Raw genomic sequence first — 27,744 nt, 5'->3', positions numbered from 1 at the left:
ATGACAACTATTTTGATGGAAAAAAGCAATAATTACATTCCAGTAGGCAAAAAAGTAAGTTACTAAATTAATGCAATTACTAGGCGGCGCCTAGCTAGGCTAAGCTAGTACAGACAGGCAATGTAGGATTATGCAGGTCAGGTGCAATAAATCTAGGTAGGCTAGCCTAGCCTTCTTGCCCCTACTAGCTAGCTAGACTAGCTAGGCCTAGCCTAACTAGCCCAGAGAGTACCTACTACTAGGTAGGTAGGCTTGGGTAGGGTATTATTAGGCCTAACCTAAGTCTAGGCCTACCTAGGCCGGTTATCACAGTAAAATTTTTTTATTTGCTGCCCGATCGTCTTGGTTGGGCCCAGAAAACGTGGTCCCGATCGTCTTCAGCGTTTGGCCCGACCCCGATCGTCTCATGCGTTGCATTTTGGTTCCGATAAAATTGGGTATTCGGTATGGAGCGTTGCTGATACGCTTTTGTGGTTGTAATTGGTTCTGGTCAATATTTGTTTGGTATAAGGGATGAATGTTTATTTAGGCCAAAGCAAATAATGTATATAAATGTTTGTTTTTAATTTATTTTACAGGTGGTTGCAAAAAGTTGTGAATATGTGCTCTTGAAAATCATTGTAAAAACGTTATTTCTGGAAAAAATATCAGAAATTAATAGTTAAAATAGTTTATAATTAGTAATAGAGTATTTATTACCATAAAGACGTTCTTTCTATGCCTACAATACAAGTGAATATACTAGAGTACATGTTTTAGGGTAGGCCTATTATAAACTGATGTGTTGATTGAGGAATGAATCTACAGTACCATAGCGTATTGACAAGATATAATATGGATAGAAGAATGAGTGTTATCCATTTAAGTGTAGCATGAAAGCAAACATTTTAAATTATTATAACATATTTAATTGTTATAATAATGTTAATTAATACTTCAGGTTACTATAACTAACAGTGAGGGAAAAAATACCCGGAATGTGGAATAAGGAATAAGTAACCAACTTCACAACGCTTTAGGCCTAAGCTTTTTGAGCTATCCTGCAAAATCTTTTATAATTGTATTATTTGTAATGTCAGTAATTTATGTTGTCACTTTCTTTTGTATGTATTTTTTATGATGATTTTCCTAATAAATTCAAATCAAATCAGACCGACTACACTTTTCTACAAGCCTAGCCTGGGCCTAGTACTTAGTACTGTAGGCAGGCCTGTCTACGCTATAATAGTAGTATAGGGCCAAATAACCATTTCAATTCTCCGGGTCCTAGCTACGTAGGCTAGGTCACAGGTGGTTATATGTTTATAAAAATTTGTTTGTACAAATTTATCATTTTGCTATTTTTTTTCAGATTATTACTAAATCTAGGCCTAGATGCATTCCTCCTCAAGTTAAAAAGAAACCAGCATGTCGTTTTAAAAAGGTAAAGGAAAATGCTGTTGATATTCTCTGTGTCATGCATAACATTCTGACACTTGTCATGCATAGTAGGCCTACTTTAGTAGACCTGAAGTGAACATTCTGACACTTGTCATGCATAGTAGGCCTACTTTAGTAGACCTGAAGTGAACATTCTGACACTTGTCATGCATAGTAGGCCTACTTTAGTAGACCTGAAGTGAACATTCTGACACTTGTCATGCATAGTAGGCCTACTTTAGTAGACCTGAAGTGAACATTCTGACACTTGTCATGCATAGTAGGCCTACTTTAGTAGACCTGAAGTGAACATTCTGACACTTGTCATGCATAGTAGGCCTACTTTAGTAGACCTGAAGTGAACATTCTGACACTTGTCATGCATAGTAGGCCTACTTTTAGTAGACCTGAAGTGAACATTCTGACACTTGTCATGCATAGTAGGCCTACTTTAGTAGACCTGAAGTGAACATTCTGACACTTGTCATGCATAGTAGGCCTACTTAGACCTGAAGTGAACATTCTGACACTTGTCATGCATAGTAGGCCTACTTTAGTAGACCTGAAGTGAACATTCTGACACTTGTCATGCATAGTAGGCCTACTTTAGTAGACCTGAAGTGAACATTCTGATACTTGTCATGCATAGTAGGCCTACTTTAGTAGACCTGAAGTGAACATTCTGACACTTGTCATGCATAGTAGGCCTACTTTAGTAGACCTGAAGTGAACATTCTGACACTTGTCATGCATAGTAGGCCTACTTTAGTAGACCTGAAGTGAACATTCTGACACTTGTCATGCATAGTAGGCCTACTTTAGTAGACCTGAAGTGAACATTCTGACACTTGTCATGCATAGTAGGCCTACTTTAGTAGACCTGAAGTGAACATTCTGATACTTGTCATGCATAGTAGGCCTACTTTAGTAGACCTGAAGTGAACATTCTGACACTTGTCATGCATAGTAGGCCTACTTTAGTAGACCTGAAGTGAACATTCTGACACTTGTCATGCATAGTAGGCCTACTTTAGTAGACCTGAAGTGAACATTCTGACACTTGTCATGCATAGTAGTCCTACTTTAGTAGACCTGAAGTGAACATTCTGATACTTGGCACAGTTATTCATTAGGGTATTAAAGACATGGAATGAAATGGTTGCCCCACACATTGGCTGGTTAATTTACTAATTCCATCTGTGTAAGCCCTTCTTTAAATCAGTAGATTGTTTAAAAATAATGCGTACATGTGCAACGTTTCAACTTGTTTTTAATAAGTCTTCATCTGGCAACTGACTAGATGTTAGTAGTTGCTAGGAGTACTGTAGCTTTGCTAGTTGTAGATTAGCGCCCCCTAAAAAGGCAAAGAACTTCGGAAAATCACAGACTATTACAAATTACAAATAGTCATTGCCTGACTTGTTAAAAACAAGTTGAAACGTCACACATGTACGTATTCATGAATGGTTTTAATTATATACAGAATAATTACTATTAGATCCTTCAAAATTAAACACATCCTCTTTTCAATACATATTAATTAGTCCTCAAAGCTCCAAATGAATAATTTATTATGAAAGCTGTTAGACTTTACAAAAATTACTCTTTAGCAATAATTTGTATACATGTGTATTTTAAACATTTGTTTTAAATGTTTGTTTACATTTGTGAGTCTGCCACAACCAAAAGAATCAGATTGTGGATAATAAAAGTTGATTGAATTGAATAATGAACTGTTTACTGTACTTTCAGGGGTTAATGGTGTGGATACATGATGAAAAAGAAGTTTGGGTTCGAGCATGTGTCAATTCATGTTTTAGTGATGGCAAGATTACAGTCACTAAATCTAATGGCCAGGTAAGAGGTTTGGGTTCCAGTGTGTGTTAATTCATGTTTTAGTAATGGCAAGATTACAGTCACTAAATCTAATGGCCAGGTAAGAGGTTTGGGTTCCAGCGTGTGTTAATTCATGTTTTAGTGATGGCAAGATTATAGTCACTAAATCTAATGGCCAGGTAAGAGGTTTGGGTTCTAGCATGTGTTAATTCATGTTTTAGTGATGGCAAGATTACAGTCACTAAATCTAATGGCCAGGTAAGAGGTTTGGGTTCCAGTGTGTGTTGATTCATGTTTTAGTGATGGCAAGATTATAATCACTAAATCTAATGACCAGGTAAGAGGTTTGGGTTCCAGCATGTGTTAATTCATGTTTTAGTGATGGCAAGATTACAGTCACTAAATATAATGGCCAGGTAAGAGGTTTGGGTTCCAGTGTGTGTTGATTCATGTTTTAGTGATGGCAAGATTATAGTGACTAAATCTAATGGCCAGGTAAGAGGTTTGGGTTCCAGCGTGTGTTAATTCATGTTTAGTGATGGCAAGATTATAGTCACTAAATCTAATGACCAGGTAAGAGGTTTGGGTTCCAGCGTGTGTTAATTCATGTTTTAGTGATGGCAAGATTATAGTCACAAATCGAATGGCCAGGTAAGAGGTTTGGGTTCCAGCATGTGTTAATTCATGTTTTAGTGATGGCAAGATTATAGTCACTAAATCTAATGGCCAGGTAAGAGGTTTGGGTTCCAGCATGTGTTGATTCATGTTTTAGTGATGGCAAGATTATAGTGACTAAATCTAATGGCCAGGTAAGAGGTTTGGGTTCCAGCGTGTGTTAATTCATGTTTAGTGATGGCAAGATTATAGTCACTAAATCTAATGGCCAGGTAAGAGGTTTGGGTTCCAGCGTGTGTTAATTCATGTTTTAGTGATGGCAAGATTATAGTCACTAAATCGAATGGCCAGGTAAGAGGTTTGGGTTCCAGCATGTGTTAATTCATGTTTTAGTGATGGCAAGATTATAGTCACTAAATCTAATGGCCAGGTAAGAGGTTTGGGTTCCAGCATGTGTTGATTCATGTTTTAGTGATGGCAAGATTATAGTGACTAAATCTAATGGCCAGGTAAGAGGTTTGGGTTCCAGCGTGTGTTGATTCATGTTTTAGTGATGGCAAGATTATAGACACAAAATATAATTGTGAGGTAAGGAGGGGAGGGAAGCATACCATCTATGTCAACAACCCAACCTTGCTACTAAGTATTCTATATAATGTATTTTAAATATTGCTTGTAACTTCATTGTCTAGGAGGTTGTGATACGTGGTCATGCTGGCTATCCAGTGCTGTGTACTCAAACAGATTGGATCAATACAGATGATCTTGTTTTGCTTAATCCTCTCTCAGAACCTGCTGGTAAGTGAATTAATAGTAGACACATGTTTCAATGGTTGTTAGTACTATACAGGTCTTCCTTCTATTAAAGACCCCTTTAATTAAAAGCTCAATCTAATTTAAAGCCAGATGATCACCTATTTTTTACCATTAGCTGCTGCCTCCCTCTAATTAGAGATCAGAGACCACAATTTGGATGAATCCAACTGAACAATTTCCTTCAAATTTCCCTGCAATTAAAGACCATTTTAAAATAAAATTTTATAATTACAGTATAAACTAATACATTTTTAGAGTAGAACAGCGGACAATTTGAAGAAAATTAGACAAAATACTGGCAACACACGTTGGTTACTTAACCTAATGTTTTCTGTTCATAGTGCTGAGCTGTTTACATGAGCGGTACTTAGCTGGTAGATACCACACTCAAACTGGCAACACACTTGTTACTTAACCTAATGTTTTCTGTTCATAGTGCTGAACTGTTTACGTGAGCGGTACTTAGCTGGTAGATACCACACTCACACTGGCAACACACTTGTTACTTAACCTAATGTTTTCTGTTCATAGTGCTGAACTGTTTACGTGAGTGCTACTTAGCTGGTAGATACCACACTCAGACTGGCAACACACTTGTTACTTTTAAGACCTAATGTTTTCTGTTCATAGTGCTGAACTGTTTACGTGAGCGGTACTTAGCTGGTAGATACCACACTCAGACTGGCAACACACTTGTTACTTAACCTAATATTTTCTGTTCATAGTGCTGAACTGTTTACGTGAACGGTACTTAGCTGGTAGATACCACACTCAGACTGGCAACACACTTGTTACTTTGAATCCTTTCAAAGAAACTGGACATTTTGATGTTCATATGATTCATCGTTACCATAGTGATCAAAAGGTAAACAATGATTTGCTAGTATACTATTGATTTTTAGGAAAATTGATATGTTGATGACATCACTATTAAAATCTTGACTTCACTTTATCTTCAATATTGGGCAAAAATATTATTATTTCCTCTGTTGAGAACTTAGAGATATTACTCTAGTAGCTAGATCAACTTTCGTATGCACTTTGAGGTCCAGAGAATTTGACTTCAGAAATTGGTTTAGGGTGGTCAAACAATCATTTTTGGGTTGGTTACACATTTTGAAAATGTGGCGAAAGGTCAAAAGGTCAGGGTCATAGGTTATAAAATCAAACACCATTATGTCCTTAAATCTCGACAACCACTGGTCACAGCGAGGTAATTTTGGTCTTAAATTAATCAGAAGGTATACATTTATATTCAGTCTAATGAAACATTTTAGTCGAAAATGACCGGAAATGCCATTTCTGACCTTTGACCCATAAACCAGGGCATGTCTGTATCTCCGTAACTATTGGCCGTAGTGACTTGAATTTGGGCTCAAATTGTTCGAAATATACATTTAGTTATTTGTTACACATTTTGAACAATGTTACAAAAGGTCAAGGCCAGGGGTTATATGAATAAACACAAATAGGTATTTGTATCTCGGCAACCACTGGTCACAGCGAGTAAATTTTGGTCTCAAAATGTTCAGAAGGTATACATTCATATTCAGTAAAAAATGACCGGAAATGACATTTCTGACCTTTGACATACATACCAGGGCATCTTCTTATCTCTGTAAGTACAGGTCGTAGAAACTTAAATTTAGTATCAAATTGTTAGAAATACACATATTTAATTCATTCTAACAGAAAATTTGGATAAAAGATGATCAGAAATACTATTAATTACTAATCTTTTAAATGAAAAACATATCTACCTAACTTATCATTAGACAGTAATGTTATGCAATAATTGATGCTTAATGATTTCATTATACTGTAGGAATTAAAACAAATCCTTTACTGTTTGTAATAATTGTACTTTTGCTTATAATAATGCTAGAAAGTATTGTTGACCCCCTAACGTTCAAACATTTTGAGAATGCTAGAAGTTATTTACTGTAGTTACCCGAATAAAATCCTCTAGCATTTATTTATTCAGGGAAGGTGTTTATTTTGTTGGGTGTAATAATGGTAACATGTATAATCAAATAAATACACCCCAGATATATATATAAAAAAAATATATATATATAATAAGAATAATAACGGGATTAAACCTCATTCTATCCTGGAGGAAGTACAATCATGTAATAAAAGGTATCGGAGACCACAATAATAAACCAAGTCATTGTCATTATTACGTAACACTGTTGCATAATAGTTTTGAATGTCAACGACAACACTTATACATACATGTCTGTTCCCAGTGTAGATAATAAAACAATATATATTTCTGGAGATTTATTATCAATACCACTAGAAACTTTGACATGTTTATAGGTACTGAATGCATTGACAATAAAAGCATCAGAAGTTTATCATGATAAAATCATACTACAACACTGTACTACAGTACACAAGGGTGTTTTCAGGAAAGCTGGACATATTGTACAATAGTAATGAAACTATGTATTGGCATTTAAAACTATGCAAAAGATTGTTGTCAAATTGTAGTTACAAACAAATAGATGATAGAATGAAGATCCATTATGAGTGCAATCGTGTCAGGATAATGATGTGTCATTGTTTTATATCATTATACTGGCACCTGGAGGAGAAGATCCATTTAATGGAATCTATCACCTTTATTTTAAAAGACAGAAACATTTCGTTAAAAAGCATAAAGAGGAAAACGAATCATGTAAAGTACCTTTTATCAGTTGAGAAACGAAATACAATTATTAAAATTAGAGTATTCCTTCAAATAAACGCCACCATTCCCTCCAATAGAACACCATGTGGAATAAACATGCCACATGCATTTACAGAATAATTGTATCACGTCAACACATTTCATTAACTACAATAATCTACAATTTACCAAGCATTTTGACATAATTTTATCACTTTTTGATATTAATTGTGCAGTATTTTTTTACATCTAGGTGGTATTTATTTGATTATACATGTTACCATATTATACCCCAAATAAAGATGCCTCCTTTCCCCCTAAAAACCCTTTTGAACAATAAATGCCTGGAGCGTTTAATCGGATACATATGGCAAGTTACTTCTAGCATTCTGAAAAGAACTGTTGAGCTTAACGTTTCTATCAAAATGTCCTCGGGGACAGCAATAACTTGAAATTAAAACAATTTAAAGTATCAGTTATTGCATAACATTATTGTCTAAGGATAAGTTGTGTAGATATGTTTTTTGTTTGAAACATTAGTAATAGTATTTCTGTTCATCTTTTAACCACATTTTCTATTACAATGAATGTAAATATGTATATTTCGAACAATTTGATACCAAATTTAAGTTTCTACGACCTGTACTTACAGAGATATGAAGATGCCCTGGTATGTGGGTCAAAGGTCAGAAATGGCATTTCTGATCATTTTTGACTAAAATGCCCCATTAGATGGAATATAAATGCATGCCTTCTGAACATTTTGAGACCAAAATTGTCTTGCTGCGACCAGTGGTTGCCGAGATACAAGTACCTTTTTTTATTTGTTCAAATAACCCTTGACCTTGACCCTTTGACCTTTTGTAACATTTTTCAAAATGTGTAACAAATAACTAAATGTATATTTCGAACAATTTGAGCCCAAATTCAAGTCACTACGGCCAATAGTTACGGAGATACAGACATGCCCTGGTTTATGGGTCAAAGGTCAGAAATGGCATTTCCGGTCATTTTCGACTAAAATGTTTCATTAGACTGAATATAAATGTATACCTTCTGATTAATTTAAGACCAAAATTACCTCGCTGTGACCAGTGGTTGTCGAGATTTAAGAACATAATGGTGTTTGATTTTATAACCTTTGACCCTGACCTTTTGACCTTTCGCCACATTTTCATAATGTGTAACCAAGCCAAAAATGATTGTTTGACCACCCTAAACCAATTTCTGAAGTCAAATTCTCTGGACCTCAAAGTGCATACGAAAGTTGATCTAGCTACTAGAGTATATATGCAGAGCTCCTCTGAAAAGATAATTGTTTTGCTGAATATGCTATTTTATGTCACATAATACTGTAGTTATTCACTTTGACCAAAAATTGGACAAAAAACATTATTTACCTGAAAAATTGTAATTTTTTAGCATTTGGTTAAGTTTAACCATTAATTTTGTCTTTTTTTAAAGTAAAAACACTATATTTGTTTGTTTTTATTTCTTTAAAATGAATAACTTTTTTAAAACTGCAAAATGGCTTGATTTTATTAATCCTCATTTTCATGTTTTTTGGGGAATATATATCTTTATTTTTTTTTTTTTCAGGCACACCCACCACATGTATTTGTAATTGCAGAAACAGCTTTGTGTAATCTTACTAGAAGACTAGACAAGATTAATCAGTCAATAATTGTCAGCGGTGAAAGTGGTTCTGGAAAGGTAATTCAACAATTTCAGTTTTACGTTTGTTTTCACCAATGTAATCAGAGTCAATTTTTAGTCGCGTGGAAGCGACTCTATAGTTCACTAAGTCGGTCGGTCGGTCTGTCTGTCTGTCTGTCTGTCGGTCTGTCTGTCGGTCTGTCTGTCGGTCTGTCTGTCGGTCTGTCTGTCGGTCCGGTATCACTATGCGTTTTGTCGCTTTATGACCTTATCTTGATATCAGTTTAATCTAGCTAAGTCAATTTTTCACAGAATATTCCTTATGGCCAGGAATCGATGTGGTTATGTTTTCACGGTGCGCAATAAAAAATTACGCGGTCTACGCACGATTTAACGAAATCACGTTTGTAATCATATCTTAACAACCATGAATCACAATTAAATAAAATTTGGTACTCATAAATTTCAGGGCATAAATCATCATATGGCATTACAATTACGTGCGTAGCGCATGTAACGCATGCGTACGCGCGCTTAAAATTTTCAAAATTTATTTTCGATGAAATAAGAGTACGTTTCAGGCAATTTTAAGCGTTTACAAAATTGCCATGAGTGCGCAGATTTTTGCGCGCGCACTGCGCGTTAAATGTTATTGCGCACACTTTTTGCCCGATTTCTGTTTTCTTGACTTAATTTTCAACTCGAAATTACGTTATACGAGCACGTCAAATGTGACAGGCTACGCACGTGTAAATTAAAAAAATATAAATGTTTTTAAACTGTCGGTCTGTCTGTCTGTCAGTCTGTTTGTCTGTCGGTCCGGTATCACTATGCATTGTAGCACGCGACTTAATGGCTGTTGGCCTTGTTTACCTTTAAAACCATTTCTTGTTTATTTTGAAATAATGGAGAGGCCCAAACTTAAATAAAAATAGAGAGGCTAAAAGCATGGACAAGTATATAGAGAGTGCTATAATTTGTTTTTACTGTTTCAAAGGACACTGTTACAAAATCAGCATTTATTGAATGTCACATAAATGCTTGCCAGACGTGCAAAGAGGGAATCCATTTTCACAAATGCAGTTTAGTCAATATTTTTTGTGAGCATACAAAAACGTTTGTTATTCTCTGTTATTTATTATTGTTTTATTACAGACATGGAATGCAAGATGTTTACTGAAATATCTGACAATGGTGGCAGTATGTAACCCTGGGTAATAAAAATAAACACATTTAATTTAATATCATTAAACACTCTCATGTATGTAAAATTACAGTTTTTATTTCATCATAATTATAGATTTGTCTCTGTTTTGTTACTTATTTGTGATAACTTGTTGTCTTTTTTGTTCATAGTGGTTTTACACCATCACCAGCAGATTGCATTGAACGTAGAATATTAGACTCAAATCCTATTCTTGAAGCATTTGGTAATTATTATGTTTATCTTTAATAAAGTACAGTAAGATACACATGTCATTCTCAAATGTAAAAACATCTATGTACTGTTATGGTCCTAATAAAGATCGCTAGAAGTTGGACCTTTATTTTTGTTAAATATACAAAATCAGCATTTTTAAATCATATCAATATATCAAATTTTCTATATTCATCATCATTATCATCAACAGATAAAGAAGAAAATAGAATAAGAACAGTCGATAAAGAGATGAGAACCAAATAAAAATGAGCATAATGATAGGGTACCATTAAAATTACAAGAAAACGAGGGAAGAGTTAAATTAAATTGTAATTTAACTCTTCCCTAAGAAAACTGAAATATAAAAGTCAATAAATATCATACTGATTTAAAAATAAATAAATAAAGCTACACCTAACCTAAAATTGATTAACGCTTTATGTAAAATGAAATTTTAAATGCTAATTTAAAGCAGTTTGTGTACTGATTTTACATTTTGTAATTCTAGCATAATCTTTAACCTTCAGTCATGGTGCCAAAATCCTTTAAACTCCTATTATAATATATAGGCTAAAACTGTTGATGAGCAGTGGCCAACTTACAGTATGTTCTAAATATGAATTTGGTGAGATTTTATGCTCAAATTGTTTGGCAGATTTGGTATCATTAAGACTAGTAGAATTAATTGAAATTGATGGCCTGCACCAGTATTCATATATACACAGTAATATTAATCTTTTGCCACCCAGTACCCTACACCTCCCTACAACTCCATCTCTGTTAGACAACTATTATTTCATGTTCTTAGGCAATGCTAGCACAACCAGGAATCACAATAGTAGCCGCTTTGGAAAGTACATTCAGCTACAATTCAGTCGGTAAGTTTCATACATTATTTTTATTTGTCAATGTTCAACCAACATACTGTATACAGGCCATGCATTTTGAGTTTCTACATATGCCATTTTGTGTGTCATAGCAGGGAAGAATGAAATTACACACAAGAGGAATTCTTATTTTAACTTTCCAATTTTGTTTTCAGTGGAAATCATGTTGTTGGTGCTTCTATTCAGACATATCTTCTTGAGAAAACTAGAGTTGTTTATCAATGTGATGGTGCCAGGAATTTTCACATCTTTTACCAAGTTAGTATTAGTTATGTTTCATTTCTGTGTACCTTTAAACCGGATAACCAACTGTTTAACTTAACTGCTGGAAACTGTGATACATTTGCATATTTCTGTTGCCATGTTTCTAAAGTGAGTAGGCTAATAGCAAACATATACCCTTTGGTTTTAATCAGGTTGTTAAAATTCTACTGATATTCACAGGGGCCTGTTTTTTTGTTTGTTCTGCGCATTTGTGCTTTGTCCTGGTATTTAACTGACCGTACACCTGTTTGAAAGTATCGAAGCGTGACTTTTTTTTTCTCACAAACTTGAGATTGTACTAATGATAGCACCGTCAACTATACAATGACAATACTTTTCCCGTGATTTCACAAGGTTCGTTAGTAAATATGAAAACATGTAATAAGTCTGGAGATCAATGTAGGCAGATGTGAAAAGGATCTTTCTGGTACTGATATTAAACATCTTGAAACAAAATTGTCATTTTGTAATATAGCGCAAGAAAGCACTCACTCTACTAATGTTATCAAAGCATGAAATATATTATTAGTTTATATTATTCTCATTATTAGTCTTTTTAATAATATCATTAACATTTCTTCTTTCAAATTATCATAGATGCTGTTTGGCGCAAATGAAAGGGAAATGAGGAACTGGTTACTACCAAATGTATTGAGTTCAGACAACTTAAACTATGTGAAACTAAACCGTTCAGAAGATGCAGGTAATCAAAAGGATAAACAAGATTTTATAGTTACAAAGCAAGCAATGTGTAATGTTGGACTTAGCAGGTCACAGCAACAAGAATTATTTAAAGTAAGAAACTTTTACTTAATTAGTTAGTAAGAAATTTCTAATGTTGGACTTAGCAGGTCACAGCAACAAGAATTATTCAAAGTAAGAAACTTTTACTTCATTAGTTAGTAAGCGATGTCTAATGTTGGACTTAGCAGGTCAAAGCAACAAGAATTATTTAAAGTAAGAAACTTTTACTTCATTAGTTAGTAAGCGATGTCTAATGTTGGACTTAGCAGGTCACAGCAACAAGAATTATTTAAAGTAAGAAACTTTTACTTAATTAGTTAGTAAGCAATGTCTAATGTTGGACTTAGCAGGTCACAGCAACAAGAATTATTTAAAGTAAGAAACTTTTACTTAATTAGAACTGGTTACTTAACAAACATTGTTTTACAAGGGAAGAGTGAATTAACTGGTAAAACATGGTTAAACTTAGTGGTGATATTATTAGTAACTGAACCAAAGCAATGTGTTTAGATGCCTTGGTTGAACTAATCCAGCACATGTGGACAGTAAACATCAGTGAACTAACTGAACCAAAGCAATGTGTTTAGATGCCTTGGTTGAACTAATCCAGCACATGTGGACAGTAAACATCAGTGAACTAACTGAACCAAAGCAATGTGTTTAGATGCCTTGGTTGAACTAATCCAGCACATGTGGACAGTAAACATCAGTGAACTAACTGAACCAAAGCAATGTGTTTAGATGCCTTGGTTGAACTAATCCAGCACATGAGGACAGTAAACATTATTGAACTAACTGAACCGTGTTTAGATGCCTTGGTTGAACTAATCCAGCACATGTGGACAGTAAACATCAGTGAACTAACTGAACCGTGTTTAGATGCCTTGGTTGAACTAATCCAGCACATGTGGACAGTAAACATCAGTGAACTTTTACCTAGTTTTTACAATTATGATAGTATATTGATTCAAAACAACTTTTACAAATTTATGGTAATGAAAATCAAATGGTAGTATATAAATAAGTGATAATAGACTTTGATGTTTTTTATACATAAATCTAATAGTAATGTTATAATTCTATTTTTTGAATTTTTGAATTGAATTTGAAAATGTGTTTATTTGTAGGTTCTAAGTGGTATACTTCATCTTGGAAATATAGAGTTTATTAGTGATGATGTCACTGGACCATGTGAAATTGATTCTGAAAAACAAGGTAAATGATATAAAGGTTATGCTGTTTAATTATTTTCTGTATTATACCAATAAAAAGATTGCATACAGTATTTATAGTTTAGCTTAAAGTAGTTGCAACCTTTAAGATTGCATACAGTATTTATAGTTTAGCTTAAAGTAGTTGCGACCTTTAAGATTGCATACAGTATTTATAGTTTAGCTTAAAGTAGTTGCAACCTTTAAGATTGCATACAGTTTTTATAGTTTAGCTTAAAGTAGTTGCGACCTTTAAGATTGCATACAGTATTTATAGTTTAGCTTAAAGTAGTTGCGACCTTTAAGATTGCATACAGTATTTATAGTTTAGCTTAAAGTAGTTGCAACCTTTAAGATTGCATACAGTATTTATAGTTTAGCTTAAAGTAGTTGCGATCTTTAAGTTTGCATACAGTATTTATAGTTTAGCTTAAAGTAGTTGCGACGTTTAAGATTGCATAAAGTATTTATAGTTCAGCTTAAAGTAGTTGCAACCTTTAAGATTGCATACAGTATTTATAGTTCAGCTTAAAGTAGTTGCAACCTTTAAGATTGCATACAGTATTTATAGTTTAGCTTAAAGTAGTTGCGACGTTTAAGATTGCATACAGTATTTATAGTTCAGCTTAAAGTAGTTGCAACCTTTAAGATTGCATACAGTATTTATAGTTTAGCTTAAAGTAGTTGCGACGTTTAAGATTGCATACAGTATTTATAGTTCAGCTTAAAGTAGTTGCAACCTTTAAGATTGCATACAGTATTTATAGTTCAGCTTAAAGTAGTTGCAACCTTTAAGATTGCATACAGTATTTATAGTTTAGCTTAAAGTAGTTGTGACGTTTAAGATTGCATACAGTATTTATAGTTCAGCTTAAAGTAGTTGCGACCTTTAAGATTGCATACAGTATTTATAGTTCAGCTTAAAGTAGTTGCAACCTTTAAGATTGCATACAGTATTTATAGTTTAGCTTAAAGTAGTTGCGACCATTAAGATTGCATACAGTATTTATAGTTTAGCTTAAAGTAGTTGCAACCTTTAAGATTGCATACAGTATTTATAGTTTAGCTTAAAGTAGTTGCGACCTTTAAGATTGCATACAGTATTTATAGTTTAGCTTAAAGTAGTTGCAACCTTTAAGTTTTAATAGATTATGTTTATAATAAATTGACGTTTACTTATGATTCAAAATATTCTATCAACAGTATATATATCTTTTTAGTATTTTTTAATTTGTTTTTATTTCTACCATAATATAATATATGAGACATAACTAAAAACGGACATAAGGAATACCTTAATGTTATGGTAGGTTGGTCACAAAATATCTTAAATAATATCGTTAATAATTACATAATTTTAAAATCTTAAATAATCTTATTAATATTCTTCTCCATCTTCAAAAAATGTTGATAAAATATTTCAGCCTAAGAGAGATTTTCTAATTTACTAATTATTCAATATATCATATTGTTGTACTATTGATGTTGCTTCATCAGGAGTTGACACATCTGTTAATGCTGCTGCACAGTTACTTGGTCTTGATGTTGATGCCTTAACTAGATGTCTTGCATTCCGACAAATCACTGCATCTCACAAGCGTAGAAAGATTGTCTTTATGAAACCTTGCTTAAAAGATGAATGTCATACAAGGAGAGATTGTCTTGCAAAGTTACTCTATGCCAGGTATTTTACAAACATTAAAGCTATATTTGTTTGTAGTTAAAGAAACCTACTTACTCTTTTGAAAATGATCTTGTTGTGCAGTATTTGCCTTTTTACTGACCTGTTATACATTCAAAACAAACCCACAGAAGATGTTGTACATATCCAATAACTTTTATTTGCTTCCCCATATGCATGCTGGTCTGCACTGAGGTGGATTACCCACAACAAATCGTACATACACCTTTAAACATTCACAAAAATAAAATAACCATACTTTACATGCAAACTCTGAAACATAGTCAATTTAATTTCATTTTTATTCTGCCTAATCTCTCTTGCTGTCATGGCCTGACTTCTTTCTGCCTAATTTCTTTCTTTGTCATGTAGTTAGTATGTAACAGGAGAAAATGTTTACATGCAAACTTTTTCAACCCCACTTTGGTTTTACCAAAAAAAACTAGCTTTGAAGACTGACTAAATTATGTTTTAATGTTTCAGAGTTTTTGATTGGCTCGTTGGATTCATCAATGGCTGTACCATGGCCAGGAGTTGCCAGTCTTACATTGGTCTACTGGATGTCTACGGATTTGAAAGTTTTTCATTTAACAGTTTGGAGCAATTATGCATAAATTATGCAAATGAGAAACTTCAGCAACATTTTGTGCACAACTTCCTCAAAGTAGAACAGGTATTCCAACAAACTTATTTTCTATATATAGAGTATGCCAATATACAGTTGGTGCAACAGTGTTTCATTAGCACCATATAAGAGTGATAATAACAACAGTTCTTTTATTCATTAAAAAAAATGGAGAAAAATAATATGGCACTTCTTTTAGTTGATATCAAACAAATCTGGTAAAAACTTAATAATATCAAAATACTAGTATAATTATAATACAATATAAAATGATAATTAAGATAACAATAATAATTAAAGTTTATGAGAATTATCTTTCACTTTTTTTATCTAATAGTGATAATGATGAACCTTTATAAACATAATCATACTGCTGATTAAATAGTCATCTTTATATTATTTTAGGATGACTGTCAATCTGAGGGAATTCCATGGCAATTTGAAGACTTTACTGACAATAAAACATGTCTTGATGTTATTGAAGGCAACATCAGTATATTTGCTCTCATGAATCAAGTAAGTGTTCCTATTCCACTCACAATAAAACATGTCTTGATGTTATTGAAGGCAACATCAGTATATTTGTTCTCATGAATCAAGTAAGTGTTGCTATTCCCCTCACAATAAAACATGTTTTGATGTTGAATATTGGGGTGTTGTAGTTTGTCTTTCGATTAAAATACAAACAATAAGTTTCTAAGTCATAGTTTTTCGCAAGACGAAAAATAATGGTTGAAAAAGACAACCTGTATTCTGTAGTTTGTACTTATTATTGAAAGATAAACTGCTGTACCATGAAACCATGCTGCATGTATGACAACAAAAAGATGAGTTGTCCCAGTGCTGTATTAAGAATTCGCCTTTCTCAATCGTAGTACAGTATGTCGTAAAATAATAACTCCTTCCTATTTTGAATTTTACATTTTGAAAAAAAGTGGTTTTTACCCGACAGGCATAGTTTGTCTTGAAAACCATAGTTTGTCTTGATTGCCCAAATCAATAAATAAACTGTAGTTTGTAAGAAGATAAATAATGGACTTTTGAGCCTAGTTTACACTAGAAAACCTGCTGCTGATGTACTTTTGCACCTCAAGCTTAACCCCAATATTCACCTGCTGCACATCAGTGATGGTGAGTGACCTTATGCCCAGTGAGTTAGGTGCAAAAGTACAGTAACACCACAACCAGTTGCAAACTACAAGTTGTTGTGCTTAGACTGTCCATCTAAGATCTAAGATCACAATCATGTTATTATGTCATTTACTTTCTAATTGCAAGTTTATCTTGTTTATAGCAATGCAAGTTAAACAGACATTCAGATCCAAGTTCATTTTGTGAGTTTCTTCTTGACACCATCAGCAGTGCAAGCTTATCTCGTGCACATATATCAGTGACATCACCAGCTTTTGTTGTGCATCACTATGCAGAGAAAGTTACGTACCAAGTGGATGGTCTAATTGAAAAGAATAAGGTAATATACTTACAACTGAATGCCAGTTTTACAGTATATTCACAAAAAAATGGGGTTAGAAGTTCATAAATAGTTTCTCAAAGCATTACAATTATGGAATAGTGCATCTGCTTCGTTTAAACTCATTTCTCATAATCTTATAACTGAAAATAAATACCACAGTAAAATGTATGAATGGCTGTTTGTAGCTATAGGTAATGCTCTATCTATTATTATGCTCTGTTATCGCAGTTCAAAAGGTGATTCTCTATGGAGAGGGAACCAACAAAATAGCGGCTTTCAATCGACCAATCAGATATGCCCTACGCAGTACGCACTGCTATATGCCTGTGTTGAGCCTATCTGCGTGAGAACAATACACAATGCAGCGTGTTAAGCGTATAACCGTGAACGCATTCTATATGATCCTCAAATACAAAAATGCTAGATTACCTAGAATTTATTCATTCCATTGCGATTTATAAATCTTCACTGTTCTTTGACAAGAATATGTGAATGTATTATATTAGATTATTATTTGTTATGTTAAATAATGTTTTTGAACACATTTACGGCTGCCATCTTTTTTCAGTCTGGAGTACGTGCTCAGCTTACAGTATTACATTTCTCTGTTTTTATATCAAAATAAGAATTGGTTCACTAACACAATTCAATTTAGAAAACGACAAGAGTGTTTCAACCTATTTAACCACTATGCTCTCCAATATTACAATTTCATCAAGTTAACGAACAATCAATTTACCAACTTGCCCTCCTGCCCTATTACCATGGCTTTTTTTCCGAGTATCCCTATAATATTTACTTTGAATGGAAACCTTATTGCTATTTACATTATATTTGCTCATTAGATTTGATGTGCAGTGTACACAGGTGAATGTTCATTTACTAATTAATCTATTGTGTATCATTTGATGTTTTTAGGATGGTATTCCAGCAGAACTTGTAGATTTGCTTAAAATTAGCAGCAAGAAGTTTGTGCAACAATTAGTTGATGCTAATGTTACCAGTTTACAGGTGATTGATCTTATCATTTGTTTTTAAACACCATAGTAACACTATACTAACACCATACTAACAATGTAGTAACACCATAGTAACATCAAACTAACACTGTAGTAACACCATACTAACAATGTAGTAACACCATACTAACAATGTAGTAACACCTTACTAACAATGTAGTAACACCATACTAACACTGTAGTAACACCATACTAACACTGTAGTAACACCATACTAACAATGTAGTAACACCATACTAACAATGTAGTAACACCATACTAACAATGTAGTAACACCATACTAACAATGTAGTAACACCATACTAACAATGTAGTAACACCATACTAACAATGTAGTAACACCATACTAACAATGTAGTAACACCATACTAACAATGTAGTAACACCATACTAACAATGTAGTAACACCATACTAACAATGTAGTAACACCATACTAACAATGTAGTAACACCATACTAACAATGTAGTAACACCATACTAACAATGTAGTAACACCATACTAACAATGTAGTAACACCATACTAACAATGTAGTAACACCATACTAACAATGTAGTAACACCATACTAACAATGTAGTAACACCATACTAACACTGTAGTAACACCATACTAACACTGTAGTAACACCATACTAACACTGTAGTAACACCATACTAACACTGTAGTAACACCATACTAACAATGTAGTAACACCATACTAACAATGTAGTAACACCATACTAACACTGTAGTAACACCATACTAACACCATACTAACACTGTAGTAACACTGTACTAACACTACACCATTGCTTTTAAAGTTCTGTCTTCATCAATGTTCAGGCCCGTAGCCAGGGGGGGTTTTTATGGTTCGGGCGAACCCCCCCCCCTTTACAGCGAACCCCCTTAACCGACTGCGAACCCCCATCCCCGACATGCCCAATACCTCACCCTCATCTCCAAAAATCCTCCAAATACGTGCCCCACAGTACAAAAAGTTGTTTGTAAATTGAAAAATTCGTAAACTTGTTCGTGAACCTTCTTCTCTGTATGAGCGTCAACTAGCGATACGTGTCTGTAAATTTCTAAAAGCTGCAAATGAATTGCCGATTTTAACCTGAAAAATAAATGTTTGGTCCCTGCATGTAACATGATATTGACGCGTCTCATAGCGAACTGGGGCACGAACGATTCGTACAAAGGACACCGCCAGACAACTGCGTACCTATAATTGTTTAGATCACTGGCAGTCAGGCAGCATGCATAAAGTAGCCTTCCGACGTACATCAGTATTTATGTGTGACTATGAAGTATAATGTATCATAGAGGATTATAGTGAATATTAATATTTTACACTATAATATCTATGGTATCAAGTACTGTAGTTCACATTATGGCATCCGAGTATTTTTTTCTAGACCACCAGCCGATACGTACTAAAATGTATCAATATCACCTATTTAAATATTTATATTCCTCAACAAATTGCTGTAAATAAATATTATAGATAGAGCTAGCAAATAGCATTTGCCTTCAACCAGTGTGTTTTTTTCGGGGCTGCTCCTAGATGTACGTTCGCATTGAACTTGAACGCAAAACAAAATACGGAGTAAATGATCAAACAATCGGCGGTTCCGCACAGAGCACGCGCATCTAACATACGGCAACAAATAGTTATCGTCCTTTAAATTATCGACGTGTTTGAGAAGGAGGAAAAAAGTACGATCTTTTTTCTCATTGGTAGCATGCTGCACGAGAGTGTCTTTTCCGCCCGTCTAGGGGTGTCATTTAACAAAATTCGCTTCGCATCAGGCCCCACCCCCAGGGGAGGGGGGGGGGGGGTTGACCCAAATATTTAGTGTCCGAACCCCCCTTGACAGATCCTGGCTACGGCCCTGATGTTACATCATGAAACTTTTAAACAAAGAATAAATGTGTGATATTTATAATGCCTTTGCATCAGTTATGTTAATAGTTCTGTTTAACCTAAAATAGGTTAATTTTATGAATTTTTTTCAGAGTCCAAGTAAAACAAAAGGAAAAAAGACTACTACAGTGGTATCAAAATTTAAGGTACAGAATCCTGAAAGTTGAAACTCATTCAAAACTTAATTTAGACTCTTGATGAATTTAGTATGGAAAAATAGCTTCAAGACTGAGCTCTTGCTTTAGAATTTAGATAGGTTTTTTTGCTTTGTTGTTGTTTTTGCTTTTTCTTGAAAGGAGAAACAGGGAAACAAGGACTTTTATGGGTTTTCCTCGGCATCCCTGTTTTTGTATATTGTTGATGTTTCATATTTTGTTTCCTGTATATTATATTAATTGTATTTTATCTGTAAATTGTTTTTTATGACGCTGAAATAAATCAAATAAACATCTGCAAGATCACTCAAATTATTGCTTCCCAATTGTTTTTAAACTTCTGTTGAAAATGTAACTTATAATAATAAATATATGCAAGATATTTTATTTTTTGATTATCAGACATATTTCCTCAATCCATTTTGTATTTACTTATACTTATTTTGGTTGATACCATTTAGTTTTTACATGTAATCTTCGGGGTAACAATCTAACAATTGTATCTTATATCTTAGAATTCATTGGACAGTCTTATGGCTACTTTACATGAAACAACACCTCACTACATCCGCTGTATCAAACCAAGTCTTGAGTGTCAACCAGACAGCTTTGATAACGTTCATGTTATAAATCAACTACGTGCTTGCGGTGTTCTTGAAACAATTGAGATCAGTGCAACAGGCTTCCCTACCAGGTCAGCTTACACCTGTTTGTTTTCGATATTGAATAATTAAGCAAAAACTAAAATGGTTTTGTTGTATTGTTTTATAGGTTGCACTAAACATGTTACAACCTTCTTATTTGTTGTAATTTGTATTTTACTGTATTTTTTACTATTAAAATCCCAATTAAACAGCTTGCTCTAGGACTTACAATATATATATATATATATATATAGGTATTGCACTGATGAAGGGCTAGTGTTGCCCGAAAGCTCTGCTAACTTTTCTGGCGGCTGTTTACTTTATCGTTTTGATTTAGCTTTTCGCTTTTTATTTTCGTATCTCCATTGAGATCCAGCCACTGATACCCACAGCATTGTCATTTTGTTCAGTAATTTGCCTTTGGATTTATATATATATGTATATATATACTGAAAGATGAGGGCGTATCAATTTGATCTCTGATGCGTGTGCGTACAACTGAGGGACTAGTGCTATACCGCCGTACCACGACGATCCAATCGAGTTTGAACAATACCATGAAAGCCCCAGTGGTCTAATGGTTAGGACATCAAGCAGAAGGTTCCGGGTTTGAATCTTGATGGAGGCGACTTTTTCTCATTCTCACAGATTTCCTCATCTTCATCGTTTCAAATTAATAAATTGAATTTCAGTATATCACCGGGCGATATAGAATTTATTCTGTGCCTGTGATGTTTATAATATATACTATATATATCCCTGTACATACTGTACATGTTGAACCCCTACTAACATACTTGCCTGTGTGTTGTTTATAATATATACTATATATATCCCTGTGCATACTGTACATGTTGAACACCTACTAACATACTTGCCTGTGTGTTGTTTATAATATATACTATATATATCCCTGTGCATACTGTACATGTTGAACACCTACTAACATACTTGCCAGTGTGTTGTTTATAATATATACTATATATATCCCTGTGCATACTGTACATGTTGAACACCTACTAACATACTTGCCTGTGTGTTGTTTATAATATATACTATATATATCCCTGTGCATACTGTACATGTTGAACACCTACTAACATACTTGCCTGTGTGTTGTTTATAATATATACTATATATATCCCTGTGCATACTGTACATGTTGAACACCTACTAACATACTTGCCAGTGTGATGTTTATAATATATACTATATATATCCCTGTGCATACTGTACATGTTGAACACCTACTAACATACTTGCCAGTGTGTTGTTTATAATATATACTATATATATCCCTGTGCATACTGTACATGTTGAACACCTACTATACTTGCCAGTGTGTTGTTTATAATATATACTATATATATCCCTGTGCATACTGTACATGTTGAACACCTACTAACATACTTGCCTGTGTGTTGTTTATAATATATACTATATATATCCCTGTGCATACTGTACATGTTGAACACCTACTAACATACTTGCCAGTGTGTTGTTTATAATATATACTATATATATCCCTGTGCATACTGTACATGTTGAACACCTACTAACATACTTGCCTGTGTGTTGTTTATAATATATACTATATATATCCCTGTACATACTGTACATGTTGAACACCTACTAACATACTTGCCAGTGTGTTGTTTATAATATATACTATATATATCCCTGTGCATACTGTACATGTTGAACACCTACTAACATACTTGCCAGTGTGATGTTTATAATATATACTATATATATCCCTGTACATACTGTACATGTTGAACACCTACTAACATACTTGCCAGTGTGTTGTTTATAATATATACTATATATCCCTGTACATACTTTACATGTTGAACACCTACTAACATACTTGCCAGTGTGATGTTTATAATATATACTATATATATCCCTGTACATACTTTACATGTTGAACACCTACTAACATACTTGCCAGTGTGTTGTTTATAATATATACTATATATATCCCTGTACATACTGTACATGTTGAACACCTACTAACATACTTGCCAGTGTGTTGTTTATAATATATACTATATATATCGCTGTGCATACTGTACATGTTAAACACCTACTAACATACTTGCCAGTGTGATGTTTATAATATATACTATATATATCCCTGTGTATACTGTACATGTTGAACACCTACTAACATACTTGCCAGTGTGTTGTTTATAATATATACTATATATATCCCTGTGTATACTGTACATGTTAAACACCTACTAACATACTTGCCAGTGTGTTGTTTGTTATACTTGATTCTGAACAATAATGACAATTTTCTTATAGAATGTTTTACAGTGATTTTCTTAAGAGGTATGAATTATTAATAAGGTCAAACTCAGAAGATATCAAAGATTTGGATATTAAAAGTAAATGTGCTGTTATTACGAATCTGGTTTTAGCTGAAGCAGACAAAGAAAATAAAATGAAAAGCTTTTTGTTTGGAAAAACAAAGATATTCCTAAGAGAGGGACAGGTACTTAAAAGTAGTTTAGTAATAATTTAATTATTTTATATTTGCAGTAGAATAAATTACATTTTAATTAATTTAAGTGAATATTTTATGGCAAAGGAATCATTAGCAATTATTTGACTTTATACGGTCATTTTTCGCCAAGGTAAGGTGAACTAGGCAGTCTTATTACTTAGGCAAGGTAAGGTGAACTAGGCAGTCTTATTACTTAGGCAAGGTAAGGTGAACTAGGCAGTCTTGTTACTTAGGCAAGGTAAGGTGAACTAGGCAGTCTTATTACTTAGGCAAGGTAAGGTGAACTAGGCAGTCTTATTACTTAGGCAAGGTAAGGTGAACTAGGCAGTCTTATTACTTAGGCAAGGTAAGGTGAACTAGGCAGTCTTATTACTTAGGCAAGGTAATGTGAACTAGGCAGTCTTATTACTTAGGCAAGGTAAGGTGAACTAGGCAGTCTTATTACTTAGGCTAGCCGACCCAGCCAAGTCTACTTAAACTTTGCTACATATTTTAATATAACAGATGTAATATTTAGTTCCTTAGAAAAATATCATTCCCTCGGGGTTTTCACCTCTAAGTAGGCAATATCTGTATAATATAAACCTTTGTAGTAGAGCTGAATGAGTGTCGTAAAATAAACCTTTATTTTTAAAAGTAGTGCTAAAGGAATATTTTTGTAGCATAAGATAGGAAATTCACCATAATTGACTAAATATTTATGTAAAATTGAGGCATTTTTCTTTTTAAAAAAAGTATATAAATATAAAAAAGAAAAGAACAATTAATTTGACACAATTTAAAAAATACCATTTTATTAAAAATTATTACCCAGTTAAATGTGTGTAATTATGAAAAAGTTGTAGCACAAAATTATAATACTTTTAGCTTTTTGTTTTTAGCTTGTCAGTGTAAAAAAATAAGTAAGAATCTGCATCATTGTATATTTATTATATTCCGTTATTTTTCATTTAGTTGGATAAACTTGAAGTTGCAAGATTGAAGGAATTCAATTTAAGTGCTGGTGTAATCCAGATATGGTGGAGGAAGATCCTGGCAACCAAAAGTAAACAAGAGGCAGCTGTTGTCATCATTCAAGCAGGTATTGATTGTAATTGTGTTTTGACAAATATCTTGCAGGCATCATGCTGTTACCAAACCAAGCCACTAATTGTCACTAATTAGAATTGATATGTTGTAGGTTTTAGAGGCTGGAAGGTGAGAGAAGATGTAAAGAGACGACATGAGGCAGCACGTGTCATACAGTATGCTATGATTGGATATTCAATTCGTTTACACCAACGCAAGTTAGATGAACAATTAAATGAATTGAATTCAGACGAGGTAGGCCTTTACTTAAAACTCGCAATTTTCAATCTTCGCTGCACCAACAAACTTTACAATGTGAAGTATGTTCCTTCATCACTAACACATCCTCATTTACAGGTACTTACTTTAATGTTAAATTAACACATCATCATATGTACTGTGCTATAAAACTAATAATGTTGAATAGAGTATATTTCATTTACTGAGAGACTGCCTGTGCTTGGTTCCGCCTCATTAAATGGTCAATCAGTTAATTTTCATGAAATATTCTCCGTATTCAAATCATAAACATTCAGTTTATGATTTTTAATCTAATTTTTTTTTTCTTGATACAATTTAATACAATTTAACATTTATTTTTACCAGTTTGCTGATTCTGATGTGCAAGAATGCAATGATGAACAATCGCAACAAAACAATAGCATATTAACAGAAGGTATACTGTCAGTAGTATCACTGGATAATGAACCTCATGACAGTAACCTGTCAGTGATTAGTTCAAGCAATGTTAGCAAAGAAGTTGAAGATCAAGATAAGAGAGATAAGTTTACCGATAAGAGCATCAATGAAATTGAAGAACCAGAAAATGTAAAACACAATTCTAGAATACAATTTCATGAAAATGTTAACCTGAACTGTAATAGTGGTAGAAGTGAAGGAAATACAATAGGCATAGTAAACATTGAACAAAAGAAAGATGAGGATGAAATATCTCAAAAGAAGAGCTCAGATGAACAATGTGCTACACATACACCAATAGTTAGTGAGCACCAGAATGGTAGACATGTTGAAGGTCAGCCTGTAAATCAAGGAACTACTACCATCATTAACAAGTTTGTGCAAGTTACAACAACTCCTGCCATTGATATAGCTTTTGGTATTGTGTTACTTGGTTTGCTGTATCATGGTCCAGTTAGGCTATAATACAGTTCATGTCAGGATTAAGTATGTTAATCCAGGAACTACCACCAGTATCAAGGTTGTGTCAAATGCCGCAAATTGTCTACTGTATATGTTGAAAGAATAATGAATATTGACTAAATTCCATTTTTACATGCGTGTGCTGTCGTAGCAATTTGTATTCACAATACAAACAATAATACAATTGTTGTACAATAAAAACTTAACATCCATTACACTGTAAGAATTCAGGGTCTTTGTGGAGCTCTTTCAGCTTTGATTTGGTTTTCACGCATGAGTAAGTTTCATGTCAATGAATATAAAATCCAAATTTTAAATTTTATTATAAACAAATCATGTAAAACTAACAATATAATTTCAGTAAATAAAAATAATTCTCAGAAATATGATTTAAGTTTGTGATTTTTATGTCATTTAGGATCATTTGGGATTCAAACTTTGTGTGTGTGTTCCCGACACCATTCCATTGGAAATAAGTCATAATACTGTATGTGCGTTGTAACCGTCTGTAAGGTAGCTTATATGGTCGTGGTCACCCTTACTGCACGACGTGTGACATGATTTAAAGTTGCATTCGGTTTCTTTCAGTCCCGAAACAATAGAAATTTTTTGTGTCGGTCAGTTGAGGTCAGTTACTCGAATTCTTGTCATTTGATTGGAGAATTGTTGGTCAAATCTAAAATGACGTCTACGAGAGTGCATTTTTGAGGATGTAAGCACATCTTCTAAGTCTTAAGAGCGGTTGACTACAAATATCAACCTAATGTGGCCAAATGCCAAAAAAATGAATTTTCTTCATACTTTGGTAATTATTCACACTTTAGATAAATATAACAAAACTGAAATATTTTTGAAAAAAAATTAATGGTTGCCATGGTAAAAGGTGTGATTTTGGCATGTGAATTTTGTCCTTATTTAGATATGGCACAGCATTTGTGAATTGTTTTTGTGAAATCTTTTTGTACCAATCTTGCTCTAATCTATATATAAATTTACGTAAGGGCAAAATTCGGTAAATCGCGCGTTATTTCTAGAATGTTTACTCGATGGTATATAAAGTTGGTTTGTACTTTCGGTACTGATTTTAACCACCTGATGTAACCCTGTTTAATAATTAAATTGAGTTCGATAATTAGTTATTGACGATTAAAACGAATTTAGGTTCAACCATTTGCCCCAAATAGGGGTGTTTTTCGATCGTGGTATACACTGTCTAATGGATGTCCGTCTTGAAAAATATCTCCTCCTACGATAATTGTTTTTAATGGCTGAAAACCGGTTGAACAGCTCGAGTACAGCATCATAATGTTGAAGACAGGCCGATTTTCTTTAAAAAATACTATTTTGATAGATTTAATATACGTTTATACAAATGTATTGATTTGCGATGAATGGAACATTCCAATCTCTGTTCCACAAGCGTCTATTCCCTCAGGCGTCGTAAAGGCAAGTACTATATACTCATAACAGAAATTCGATCCATTTTTTTTTCAATCTGTGCTGCAGTGGTTGGATATACATTTTTTTTTAAACGGATAATGAGCTAGAGTTTTCACTCGCCGTATATTATGTACAAATCTTTATTATTGCAATTAAACTACCCACATCATCACCCTTCCCTCACTGGCATGAGTAGCGTTGTAAAACCAGTAGAGGATAGGCCTACGGTACATCACATGCCCTAAACGCAGAACATCTTTGGTGGGTAGGGTAGGAACCAACTTAAGTATGAATTGGCTCTAAGAAACAATTGAAAACCATTAGGCCTACTTATTAAGTTGAGTTAGATAATTTAATATTTATTGACGATCAAATCGTTTCACAAATTGTTTTACATTATATAAATATATACACGTCGTAGTGATGTTACATCGTTACATGTACTGTACTATTTCAATTGACTTGGACGGTTATAGTTTCAACAAAGTATTACATCGCAATGTTTTACTG

General features: G+C 33.5%; 1 protein-coding gene across 1 annotated transcript; it reads left to right on the top strand.

Moving 5' to 3' along the window:
• On the top strand, positions 1-26,137 carry LOC140044161 (unconventional myosin-XIX-like). Its single transcript, XM_072088639.1, has 24 exons — positions 1-54; positions 579-620; positions 1,352-1,423; positions 4,563-4,668; positions 5,218-5,282; positions 8,963-9,076; positions 10,175-10,233; positions 10,376-10,449; positions 11,248-11,317; positions 11,482-11,584; positions 12,188-12,385; positions 13,462-13,549; positions 15,043-15,229; positions 15,710-15,899; positions 16,257-16,367; positions 17,146-17,322; positions 18,244-18,355; positions 19,146-19,171; positions 20,344-20,397; positions 20,922-21,100; positions 23,364-23,553; positions 24,520-24,646; positions 24,746-24,888; positions 25,240-26,137. Exons 1-24 carry the CDS (start codon positions 1-3, stop codon positions 25,795-25,797), a joined length of 3,099 nt encoding a protein of 1,032 aa, XP_071944740.1. The 3' UTR covers positions 25,798-26,137.
• Positions 26,138-27,744: the final 1,607 nt, after the last annotated feature.

The sequence above is a fragment of the Antedon mediterranea genome, chromosome 3, assembly GCF_964355755.1.
Source record: "Antedon mediterranea chromosome 3, ecAntMedi1.1, whole genome shotgun sequence".
NCBI classification, from domain to species: Eukaryota; Metazoa; Echinodermata; class Crinoidea; order Comatulida; family Antedonidae; genus Antedon; species Antedon mediterranea.
This window is presented reverse-complemented; position numbering and strand designations above follow the sequence as displayed.